This window comes from Poecilia mexicana, unplaced genomic scaffold (genome assembly GCF_051168715.1).
Source record: "Poecilia mexicana isolate PSO_F unplaced genomic scaffold, ASM5116871v1 scaffold_8, whole genome shotgun sequence".
NCBI lineage: Eukaryota > Metazoa > Chordata > Actinopteri > Cyprinodontiformes > Poeciliidae > Poecilia > Poecilia mexicana.
Window position 1 is genome coordinate 5,756,521 of NW_028263377.1, and position 12,687 is coordinate 5,769,207.

A 12,687-nucleotide genomic window follows, 5' to 3' on the forward strand; every position below is an offset into this window, starting at 1 on the left:
ACCCTGGATACCATAAACAAAATTATCTATATGGTGACAGTCACAGTTGCTTGTATTCTATCCGGACCATTTTCACTGTAACACCGGTGTGCCACCTGAAAACAGCCGCGGGAAACTTCGAGTGCGAGGTGAATTCTGTTTGTTTTCTGATGACAGACATCCTGACGTTGGTGTTCAGGACCTTGTCGTCACAGACAGGTCAGAACAAGGACCCTAGTGCCGGTCCTCCACCCCCAGCACCCCGCTCCAACACCCTGGTAGTGGGAGAGCACCACCTCAGTCGCTCTGTGCTGCTACTGGCGGCCGTCACCGCCGCCTCGGAGCTCGGCGTCAGGGTGGCTTTCTTCGCCCAGACTCAGATTCAGAGCCTCCCGGAGTGTCTGCAGAGATGCAGCGCGACCCAGAACCCGGAGGGTCTGAAGGTAAACCAAACTACCCTGAAAACCACAACGACAACCACTGAGAAAAATATAGCAGAATACCTGGATCTATTTACACCTTTGTCACGTTACAGCGACAAACCTCTGTGTGTTTTACTGGAATATTTATGTGACACACCAACACAATGTAGTGCTTGGAAGAGATATTGACTTTAAAAAAAAGTCATACACTCCTAAATAAACTCTAATTGCATCCAGAAGTCACTGTTTAATAAACAAAACCGGCCTATGTGTAGTATAATCTCAATTTAAAACAGTTCCGTGAAGGCTGCAAACAGTAAAAGAAAGCTCTGATGGTGGCAAACAAAAAGTACATGACTTCAGTATAATTAAAAACAGCGACACCTGGAGGACACCTCAGCTCATAGCAACCTTTCAGTAGCAAATACAAGCTCAGAAAATTCTGATTTTAATTTGACTAAATCTAGTAAATCAGTAAAATACTTTAGAACATTTCGAGCCAATGAGGCAAGCTCATTGAAGCATTCGATGAGGTTTGAAGTAGGAATACACCGATCCACTTTTTTTTTCTTTCGATACCGATATCTGAGGTTTAGTATCGGATGATACCGATCCGATGCAGAAAAACAGTGCTCAGCTGACTTAAAACTTTTCTTTAAAAAAGAAAAAGGGAAAAAAAACATTGACATTTGTACTGAAGTACAAATGTATCTGATAACTCTGCAACAGTACAGCACACTAAAAATACACCAGCAGCTTCACAGGCTTGGTCAAACATGTAAAATCAACACAACTTTAATTTGTTCAGTCAGTGCAATTATTAGTATAACAGCTAATGTAAAATAAATAATAAATCATGATGTCACTCATAGTACAAAATATAGAATTACACTGAATAGATCTACCCTTATGGACTGGCCACATTATCGATACCTGAGCTAGATTTTTTTTTTCAATATTATAGCGATATTAATATCAGATTGGTGCATCTTTAGTTGTAATTTGACAAAAATATGGGGAAAAAAAAAACAATAAACAGAAACCGGTGATGTTCGGTGTGGGATTGCGTATGGTTGCTCATCTAAAAAGTAAGAAAGACTTATTCATTACAGCATGTCAGGATTATCTGAGTTACAGTCTCAGCTACTGTCTGACAGTTTACTCTCACCTCATTTGTAACTTTTTATGATTAACATTATTGTTACTGTTATTTGAAGAAAATCACATTCAGCTATCCCCGGACCCTGGAGGAGCTACTCCAGCAGGTCGCCAGCCTTCACGAGTTCCCCTGCCCGCCCTCCCTCATCATCATCGACAGACTGGACGGCTTCCTGCGGGGCGCCGTGGCCAGCAGCCATGTTGGCTTTCACTCAGGAGACGAGTCTCGCGCTGCTCATCTGGCGGCGCTGCTTTGTGACACCGCTGCCTTTCTCACCGAAATCCTGGAAAAGAGGGGCTCCAGCTCGGCCCCCTGCCGCGCCATTGCCTCCTTCCTCTCGGACGCGGACAGCGGGCAGGAAAGCCGGGACCCCTCAGCCACGGATCCCATTCTGGACGTTCTTGACCGCTACTTCCAAGCTCGCTGCACTCTGGACCAGGACAGAAGCTACGAAGCTGCCGCAGCAGCAGCACAGGAAGCCTGGCACGTCTACCTGTCTGGAACTAAAATCCCGGATGACCTTGAGGATGGACCCACTTTGGCACAGGAGTGGAAACTCTTCATTTTTCCTGAGGGTTTAATGGAGTTCAAGTTAGTTTGAAAGGCTTTGGTCTCCCGATGTTAAAACCCTTCATTTTTATTTAGAACCACCACAGCTGGCTGAGAAGTAAACTATTAATGGCATCAATTTAATCAAACTTATATATATATATATATATATATATATATATATATATATATATATAGCTGATCTGTTTTTGTTCACTGTAATTTATTGGCCAAAAAATGTCCAGTGTTTTTCCCTCAAGGCCTTAAGAAATGTGTAAAACATCCTCAGCTATGGAAAGATAAGGTTTAAAAAATATTTCAGAATTGTTTATTTTGTTTTTGGTTTTTTTCTTATTCTGTATTAAGTGAGACAGAGAAACATTTTTAAAAAAAGTTCTTACATATAATCATACACTTATTTTTAAAGGCGCACTGATCTGCTTTTCCCAGCCAATACCGATTTACGGTTTCCTTTAACAGTAACGTCTGACCAACTGATTGGATATTTTTTTTAAATACTACATGATATAAAAGAGAAGAAAAATTGCACCAGGTTCCTTGTTAGAGGTCGTCAAGGCATTTCTTCGTAACCTTTGAGTTCTACTAAACTTCTAAAAAGTTCAGGAAAGTACATCGTCAATGTGTGTATAAACAAACACATTGAAGAAGGTTTAATGAGTTTGATGAACAAGGATAAGTTTTTTTTTTTCAGTGTTTGACTTGTCGATGAAGGGAAAGGAGATTAAATAGTGGTGCTAAACAACATATTTTCAACTAAGTACCAGTGTGAAGTGATCTTTTCCGTTCTCCTCCAGATGTTCTTGTTTATATCAAAAATAAATTTTATGCTTTGTAAAGATTTCTGTGGATTGTTCAGTTTTAATTGTTTTATGTGAAAGACTTCGTAGACAAGTTTTCGGTTCATTTATTTTTTTTAATAAAAAATATATTCAAAACTTAAGGCAAACGATGTATTTCTTTTAAAGCAAATGTATCACAAATATTTATTTTTGTAAAATAAAAAAAATAAAAAAGCTTTTAGGCTTACAAGATGTGTTTAAATTTGAGAAAATGCAAAATTGAATGTTCAAGTTAGTCGTGATTTAAATGTGATTGATTGAAAGGCAAACAGTTGCAGACTTTTCCCCCTACAAATCTGCATCTGTTGCTTCATGCACACTTTTTACAAAAAAACAATAATGGTTAGAAGTTCAGTAATACAATTCAATTTACAATTACAGCTGCAACAAGTTTATCCTTCACAGCAAGCAAATAAGCTTATTAAAAGGTTAATCAGAGCCGCAGTAAACTGGAAAATTCTAGTCTGCCAGGTTCTGCTCTCTAGGGGGCAGTGTTGGCCCAAAGATGAACAACAGAAGAAATTATTAAACAGGTACAGTTCCCTAAATATAGTTATCTTAAAGCAATGCCGCATAGCCTACAGTAATAAGAATTTCACTGAATATACTTTAAAATTCTGTTTTTTATAAATGATTAAAAAAATACAATCTTTATCTGAAACAACAGTGCTATTATTTAAGAATTTAGTATGTCACACAAATATTCTAGATTTTAGAAATGACCTGGCAGTGAGCGCTATCAATATTATGTATTTTTGGTGTAGTCGGTAAATCAGCATGATGGTAAATGAACTGAACTTCTATAGCATTTTTCCAATCATACTCATGACTCAAAGTGCTTTACACTACAGCCACGTTAATCCATTTGGGCTCACACATTTTTACACCAATGCCAGATTGGCAAGCAACTTGCCCCTTGCCCGCACATCACATCAACGTATGACAGGAGGGAGCTGGAATCGAACCTACGACCTTCTGATTGAACAAAATGAGAGGGAAATGTACAAAATATACAAAATCCATGTTGTGATGTAGGTCTGCTACAATTAAATTTAAATGATCATTCATTTTTATGTTGCCTTTTTAATGTCAAAACCTGCTAAATTAAATCTGGATGTGTATAATTCATGAATATTTTGACCACCTTTTCATGTAGCACCAACTTTCCAAGGTTTGAATGTTGATGATAATGTTGTTCCTATGTCTGAACGTGAAAAGGTAAAAAAAAAGTTGAATTCAAAACTTCATCTCAGTTTATGTTCTGTGCTAATAACGAAATGTTAGCATGCTAACACATTGGATAAATAATGCATGTAAGGTACATCATAATCTAACAAACTTTAGCATTGTGGGTGGCATAAGCATATTAGGTAGTTAATATTGTTAGCTAAGAGAAATTGCTGTTAGCATTTAATCCAATCTTTTGAATTCCTAATAAAATGCAAGTGTATAAAACAGAGATTTATAAAAGTATACAGATACAGACTCTCATAACCACTTCAAGGCCCAACAATCAGTTAAACAACTAGTAAAGGACTTAGGGGTCAGAGAATAATGCCTGCACCCGGGTAGTTCTACAGATTTAGGTTAGGTTACTATAGACAGAATAAAACTGAGGTAATAATAGCTTGTTTGTGCTTTTGTTAATAAATTTGTTCACAATAAAGTAATTCCAGAGAAAGACCTTCTAGAGCAGTCTTTCTTTTCACCATGCCTGAGGTGTTGTAGCAATCCTGTCACTGAAGGATAAACAAAAACATAATTATTTCAAATATAGAACACTGGAAACACTTTTTCCAATCTAATCTGGAAGGTTTGGTGGATAGTGTTGAGTATTAATATTTGCTATGAATCACAGTTGATATTGCTTCAAATGGAAGTGTCATGTCCTTTACAGAATATCCAAAGTGTCATTCTCTTTGAGTCTGTTAGCTGGTGTCTAACAGACTCAAAGAGTCTATTAGACACCACAAATATTTTCCTAACAGTTGATGAGAGGCTATCGCTAGCCTGCGGTGAATATCCAAATGCTGGTCTCCAGCCCTCTGATTCAAGTTGGTATCCTCTCAGACATCATCATGGACAGGGTACTGCCTTACCAGGAAAGATCTTCTATGAGGAGGAATCTCATTTTTGTAGTCATTGGCATAGATAACCACTTTGCCAATGTCGTCAGCTCTACTCATAGGGCTGTAATCCATGGAGACCCCAGAGTCTGCAACTGCCATGTAGGTGTATCCAGGATCTTTGGCCATCCAGGCATTGTTTGGATACTCAAAGCTGGATTGAGATGAAAGGTTCCCAGAACCAGAGCTTTGCTGCACAGAGCCCAGGTCAGAGTGAGACTCACTCTTGGGTGGCTTTCTGGAGGCAAAAAGCACCCCAGGGGGTAAGGCTTCCTCGAGAGTGTCCTCCGTGTGCTCTTCTTCAGTGCATTTGTTGCCACTGAGTGTGATGTAGGTGTCTTGACATTCCAGTAGAGAACACTGGGACCTGGGGACGGGGTGCTGTTGGAACTCCCTTAGACGATCCAACAGCCAGTGGTCGTGTAGAGGGGTCCTCCATCCATTTGTTTGAAGGGCATCAACCCTGTCCACCGACTCTCTATCAAGAAGACCTTTGTTCAAAACCCTGTCCTCATTTCTGACAAGGGCCAAAGCTTTTGAGGCCTTTGGTGGAAGAGGTGGAGAGGACAGCGGAGGACAAAGGTTGAGTTCAGAGAGTACTTCCAATGGAGAAGGGCATTCTTCAGAGAGGATGAAAGGGGAAGTCAGCCATAAGCTTCCACTGGTCTGTCCTAACCACTCCTATGCAAAACAACAGCAAAATTAGGAGACCAGGGTCATGGTAAGCACAATGCCAAATGCCTAAAGAGGTCACAGAACTCTGAAAATGTTTGTCTTGTTCTTACCTTGAAGTCTCCACCATAAACTGTGAACAGATCTTGGAACTTGCTGTCAGGAGTTGGAATAGCTGGCCAAAGTTTCTTGATAAGGAACCTAAAGAAAGAGCAAAGATTTAATGTAGTGCTCTCTAATGTTTCATCTGATAGTTGTGCAGATTTTTAAAAGCAAGCAACATAATTTTGTGGCTACAAAATAAGCCATATGATTATATTTTCATAGTGCACTGACCTGTGATGGGACAGAAACATGGTAAGACAAAGCAGAACAAGGATGAAGGAGATGATGAAGGTCAGGGACACAATAAGTGGGTCAAGTTCTGTAGGGTACAAAGCAAGATCAGGTTGATTTCTGGGCAATGATGGTAGGAGTTCGTCCTACAACCAGTGGGTGGTCAGTTCATACTCCCACTCCTTCTGTCTGTTGTCGTGTCATTGGACAAGCCACTTCACCCGCCTTTCCTGTTAGTGATGGTCAGAGGACCTCGTAGTACCCCATAGAAACTGTGGCTACAATGTAGCTTACCACCATCACCTTGTGAATGAATGACAGTAGTGTGAAGCACTTTGGGGTTCTCTGGACTTGATCAAGGATTATACAAGTACACATCATTTACCATTTAGATCAGTTGTATCCCAGTTTTAAGTCATGTCCAAAGTACTCGCAGGCCACAAAATGACAAGTTTGAAAGCAAAAATGATTGCGATTCCTCCTATTTTCCCTGCTCATCAATAAACTAAGAATACAATATTTTAACAATTAAAACAATAACATAGTCAGGTTCTTGTACGGAAGTTATTTTTAAATAATCTTAGATACAAAACAAAAAGGGTTCTGCACATTTGTGGCGTCTTATTTGAAATGAATTCAATTTGGAAAGTTTTGGCGGACAAATTTTGGCTCTTATAAAAAACAAAAACCTGATTAAGGTTACTCTCCATGATAACACTTCATTTAGCCAAGTTCAATAAATGAAAACAAGACAATTCACACAAGACAATTACAACTGTGAGATATTAACAAAAAGTCTCCAAATTGGTAGCTTTTCAAAATGACCACACAAAAAAAATCCGTCCAGTGGCCATAGTGGCCCTCAGATCGCACTTTGGACAACTTTAATTTGTCCAAAATGATAAGCCATATGATTATGGCTTGTCATATGGGATATGATAAGCCACATCATATCCCATATTCTTAGGCCTTCTAATGGCTCATTAGAAGCCCTAAGAAGAACATTGACATGCTGAAAAGGTTGTTATACCACCAGGAAGAGAACTAAAACATGCAGGATGCCGGCCCTCGAGGTCCGACTTTGGGCACCACTGATTTAGGATATTCCCATTTTGAAGGTGCACAATGCGTATTCCATTATAAACACAACATATGTAGATCATCCACCTGCAGGCAAAGTCTCTGTGAACACAGGGTCACTCCAGGCGCTCCAGTACCCGTCATAGGTGATGCCATCCAGGTTGACCCGGACCTGAACCCTGTACTTTGTACCCGCCTCAAGGCCCCTCAGGATCATCTCGGAGCAGGCTTGTATCGCCTCCACCTGCAGCAAACACAACTCTCTTCTTCAGTACGGAGCTAGAGACATGCAATGACAATTCTACAATGTTTTGTCTACTGGTGGGGTCACTAAACAACCGTCATACCTGCCCAACGTGACTGTCTGCCGGAGCGTAGAGAACCTCGTAGATCATGCTGTCGTCCATGTACTTCAGAGTCGGCGCCACCCAGCTCACGTTCAGCTGGCCCTGATGGCCTGTGCTGCTCACTGTCACATTCTTAGGAGGGTCGAGCAGAACTGCCAGAAAAAACAATTCAATGATTTAAAAAAAATAAAGTAAAACTATTTCAATCTGACAATTTTTCACTGATTTGTTGCACACAGAGTGCCTTTGCAAACGTACTTGCATCCCCCAGGACTCTAAGAGTATGCTGTGCTTTTCTAGGCCCTACTAGTCGATACTGTGCTGCAGTTACATCTGCATGGGCGGTTCTAGTTGGGCGTCAGCAGGGGTCAGTGCCTCAAATGATAATACTAAATCAATTTCTGATCGTAATGTGGCACAGGAACTGTAACTAACAGTTCCGTTGGAGCAATTACATTTTTTTTCACCTTCACAGTTTTACTTCAACAGTGAATTCAAAGTTAGGCTTTCAGTTTTAGCCGTGTTGAGATAGGATCACAGTTCTCATCTGCTAGTCAGGGGGCTGCAACGGATCTGCACATGGCTCTGTGGCCTGTGGCTCACTTGATATGTAAAAAAAAAAAAACAGTTGAATATTCCCCTGTTTTTTTTTTTTTTTCCATTTTATCCTTTTGTTCTGTTCCTCTTATGAAACAAACACTGCCTTCCCTCCTCTCTCCCCTTGTACATTTGGTCTACATCTGCCACCTGCAACTCTTTGTTGTGTCTCCTTGCACCAGCTTTGCAAGGCAGTAGATTTAGACTTTTGAGCATTATTCTTTACACAGATCAGTCAGATTTCATGGAGAGTTCACCACGTTTTAAGTTTTCCAATAGATTCTTCATTGTATTTGCAGTGAGTCAGTGTTTGGACTGGGTCATGTGATCCAGTTTTGACATAAACCAATCCTTTAGCAGGTCTGGCTGTATGTTTAGAGCTGCTCTCCTGCTGAGACTGAGACGCTTGAGACTTTTGTCCCAATCTCAAGCGTCTTTTGCAGTTTTTCTTACAGCATTGCCTGGTATATTTCTGCTCCATTCATGTTTCCAGGGCCGGATTTACAAGGATGTGGGCCCCCTGGGCTGCTGACAGTTTGGGTCCCCTATCCTCTAGAGGAAATTGTTTTCACTAATGCAAATTACAGTACATGAATAAGTGGTCTTAGACATCAGTATGAACTGATGAATGGTTTAATATGTCGCCTGCCCAACAGCTCCATCTTGAAATCAACTATAACTTCATCAATTTTCAAATACATGAATTTTGGTTTTATTTATAAAAATACCAAAAAAATATTTTGATCCATCTCACCAGATATTAGTCTTTGAATGTTATATAAAGCACTTATTTTGCAAAACACACATTTATCAATAGAAGAAAGAAAAAAAAAAAAAGAAAAATCTTTGGGTCACCCCCAGAAAATCGGGGCCCTGGTTTGCCGCCCCTTTCTAAAGCATGTCGCCATCAGTTGTGACCAGCTCCTTCCCCTATTGATCACCACAGACTGATGCTGCCACCACCATGTGTCCCAGTGGGGATGGTGTGATATTAGATCACTTCTAAAGACAGTCATTTGCATTAGATTTTCTTTTGGAATGTCACAAACGCACCTCAAACTTTGTAGATTCTAATTTAGTTGAACGTTTGTTTTATTTTTAGAAAAACAATGTATATATCCTTCACCTTCGAGACAATACTCCCAATAAAAATGCGGCGTCTCACTCACACAGAAGCTCGATGAGAAGGCTGCGGTTGTGGATCTGGATCCCCTCCCGATAAACTTGGATGTCCAGTTGGACGAACATCTGGACCCGGTCCAAACGGCACAAGAAGAGCCGCTTCCCACCTGCTGACCGCAGGACCTGCAGCGCGCACGTGCTGCCGTTCTCTTTTCTAATCGGAACAGAAAGAGCGAATGAGAGGCCAGAAATCAGACTCTGGATGCTAGTGGGGTGTCATTAGCTGCATTTTATATTTTTAAATATATATTTTTTTAATTTTATATCGAAAGCGGACTTACTGGTAGGCATATCTGAAGGAGTACTGATCCACAGAGCCGGCCCGCTCCTCGTCTTCCTCCCAGAAACACACAAAGTCCTTCTTGGTCTCTGCAAAGCATTTCGGGTTCTTTGGTTCTTCCCTTAGAAGAATGGAAGCTGCACAGACAGGAAAAACAAAACAAGTGTTGTGAATAATTTCTGTTTATATTTAGCGGCTCAACCAAAAAAAAAAAAAAATGGCAACAATATAAAAACTAAACTCACCTTTTCGTTTAAAATCCTGAACGTCTCCAGCTGCTGCGGCGGCGCAGAGCGTCAGGTAAAGTGCCAGCAGCCGGACGAGTCGCTCACATGTCATCCTTTAGTCTGAAAGACTCGGATTCTCTGCCGTCCAACCTGCATCCCTGGACAAGCAACTGTCAGAAACAGGCGGCAGCCAGCAGAGAGGCTTGTTTTTTTTGTTTTTTTCCTTTCTTACTTTTTCTTCAGATACGACTGCGATGGCGCAACGCGGCTGCGCGCCTGCTGGACAGCGATAAGACGCGGTGCAGAGCTGTTTACGTTCTACAGACTGGGGGACAGGAGGTGGAGCGAAAAACAAACGTAAGAGAGCAGTTTTATTCAGTTTTTTTTTTTTTTTTTTTTTTTTTTTTTCGTAGTCGGGAGGCGGGATGTCATTGATGTTTACGAGTCTGTGGCTGAGATACAAACTGCGCGTAAAATGCACCGGACGGATGGATGGGTGTAAAGCTGCTACTAATCCTTGGGGTTTATTTTAGAATTTTATTTGATTTTATTTTACATGCAATAAGATAATGAAATCAAACAAAATCTGGTTTTGTAAGACATTTAGAGAGGGCCTTTACAAAAATAAAGGCATGTGATTTTTGTTTAATTTTTAAAAAAAATCTTGGTTCAATTGTTTCCTATTTTGTTGCTTTAGAATATATTTTTAATCTGTCCACATGATCAACCACAAAGAGTGATTCTGCAGTTAGCCTTTTCTTTTTTCTTCCTTTGGTAAAAATCGATAGATGTCTGCAATGAGATTAAAATAAAAGTAAAAGGAAAAACAAGGTTAGTAAAAGACAAGCTGTCATTTTCCACAAAAGGTTGCCTCTTGTTTCAAGAAAATGTATATTTGTGAGTTAGAATGAGCCAAATTCAGGCCGAAATCTGACGATGATAAAAATAAAATAAAATAAACACCACGTGGTTTGCAGCTGTCATTGCACCGAAATGCGTAATGACTGAATCGATATAGGCACCGATTTATTATTATTTTTTTTAGATATTATTTGAAAACAATTTTTCTTTCACTTCACAATTTCTAGCTTCTTTGTGTCAAATCTGTCACATAAAATCCAAATACTGTAGCAGAACAGCAGACAGACAGACAGATAGACAGATAGATAGAAAGATAGATAGATAGATAGATAGATAGATAGATAGATAGATAGATAGATAGATGCTCTCTGACTGACCCTCAGCAGCTTCATGGAGGGGAAACCGAACCGCAGTGTGCTCTCAGTCAGAGGAACTCTGAAACGGTTCCTTATCTCCTCTCTGCACCAGCATGTTTTCATCGTCTGTGCAGCATTATCAGAGCTGCAGAGAAACATGTTTCTGCACTCGTGATAAGTGGTTTCGATGTGTGTGTGTGCGTGTGTGTGTGTGTGTGTGTGTGTGAGGGACAGAGTTTGGCGGGATAGGTGGAGGCGTAGCAGCCCATCCCCATCCAGTGCCATTCAGGGCATCTTTACATCACCTGATGTAAACAAAAAGCTGAAGTTGAAGCTACGACAACATCCAGCAGAACTTTGGACTTAATGCTCAAATCCACAGTTTACATGAAAGTTAGGTTGAAGTTTAAGAGAAGTTCTTTGGTGGAATTGGTTCAAAATGACTTGAGTCCCCGGCCGTGCAGGAAAGGTAGTCTAGTTGTTTCTGTGCTGACAGGAAGAGGAAACCTGAATTACTGTGGTTTTCTCTGCTATTTCAGATAAAAATATGAAAACCGGGACTTCATGGTAAGGACAGAGAGCTAAAAATCTGTGGTCATAAATCACATTCGATTTGCTGCCGCCTTGGGTTTAGCCAGGCTGCAGCACATGCTTCAGGACCGGTTTATAGAAAACAGGCTGGAAACTCTTAGAGATGGTAATGATCTAGAATCTACATGGAAATCTAGATTCTAGATTTCCATGCATGTTGTGAGAAAGTATTTCCTCGCTTTAGAGACATTTACTGTTTAGGTTTTCTTTTTGAAAAAAACAAATTAGTAAGTTCAAAAAACAGGTTTCAAAATATGAATGAGAAATTAAGTCGAAACCACATGTGACTAAGCTTTTTCACACGATAAGTCATTAAAAAATAATTAATGGCGACAACAGACGAAAACTACAATATTCATAATACATATAACCACTGGCGCTGGCACATATCTGCCTTCAGAAGAGACATCGAAGGGACAAGGTCTGTACTTTGGAGCGGAATGCGACGTTTTGGGGAAATTGTAGTTGGCGATTTAAGTTTGACAAACTTAATTCAATTACAAATCAACTCTTTTTTTCAGTTGCAGTGACATTCTCAGTGTATGGATTCAACGTGTTCGAATGACACACAACTTTTCATGAACCGTGCAGCTCATTGTCCGAAAGAATCATACCATCACCCTCCTTCTACTTCCTGTCGTCGTCTTCGTCGTTTTACCAGCAGTAAAATCGAGCTGTTGATCAAGTGAAAGCGAAAAATTGTTTCTATTGTAGTTTTGCGAAATACATCCATTTCATTTTGGCTCAAAATAAAAAAACACTTCGTCTTATGATAAAATGTTTTGTTTAGTTTTTTTTCCCTAAGTTTCCATTAAGCACATTTCGTTTCTTAATTTCAGTGTCTGTGGTTAATGGAAACACAGCTAGTGTTTCAAATGTTATTTTTACATATATATATTCCATCAAAGCTCAGTGACCAGATAACATTTTGGCATTAGCTGTGCATTATATGATATGAGCATTATATCATTATACTGATGGAACACATGTTTGGCTCCAGGCTCATGTTAGCAGCGTGTGGACTGACCACTGCTTGAAGGGAAGAGCCGCTCAAACACGGCTT

The 12,687-nt window shown here is 40.1% G+C and overlaps 2 protein-coding genes across 5 annotated transcripts; one reads left to right on the forward strand and one right to left on the reverse strand.

The window, feature by feature from the left end:
- The first annotated feature begins 67 nt into the window (after window positions 1–67).
- On the forward strand, window positions 68–3,070 carry swsap1 (SWIM-type zinc finger 7 associated protein 1). The gene is made up of 2 exons (XM_015013969.2): window positions 68–422; window positions 1,619–3,070. The coding sequence occupies exons 1-2, from the start codon at window positions 150–152 to the stop codon at window positions 2,159–2,161; spliced, it is 816 nt and encodes a 271-aa protein (XP_014869455.2). The 5' UTR covers window positions 68–149; the 3' UTR covers window positions 2,162–3,070.
- On the reverse strand, window positions 3,023–11,227 carry epor (erythropoietin receptor). 4 transcript variants are annotated; one of them, XM_088008103.1, is made up of 10 exons: window positions 11,055–11,227; window positions 10,049–10,141; window positions 9,835–9,974; window positions 9,591–9,726; window positions 9,297–9,463; window positions 7,531–7,682; window positions 7,271–7,427; window positions 6,104–6,191; window positions 5,881–5,968; window positions 3,023–5,776 (listed from the first exon to the last, which is right to left on the reverse strand). In XM_088008103.1, exons 3-10 carry the CDS (start codon window positions 9,926–9,928, stop codon window positions 5,036–5,038), a joined length of 1,623 nt encoding a protein of 540 aa, XP_087864229.1. In that variant the 5' UTR covers window positions 9,929–9,974; window positions 10,049–10,141; window positions 11,055–11,227; the 3' UTR covers window positions 3,023–5,035. The 4 variants fall into 4 exon arrangements, with proteins under 4 accessions (XP_087864229.1, XP_087864228.1, XP_087864227.1 ...); XM_088008102.1 differs by having other exon boundaries at window positions 9,835–10,141; XM_088008101.1 differs by having other exon boundaries at window positions 9,835–10,608.
- Between the last annotated feature and the right edge of the window lie 1,460 nt (window positions 11,228–12,687).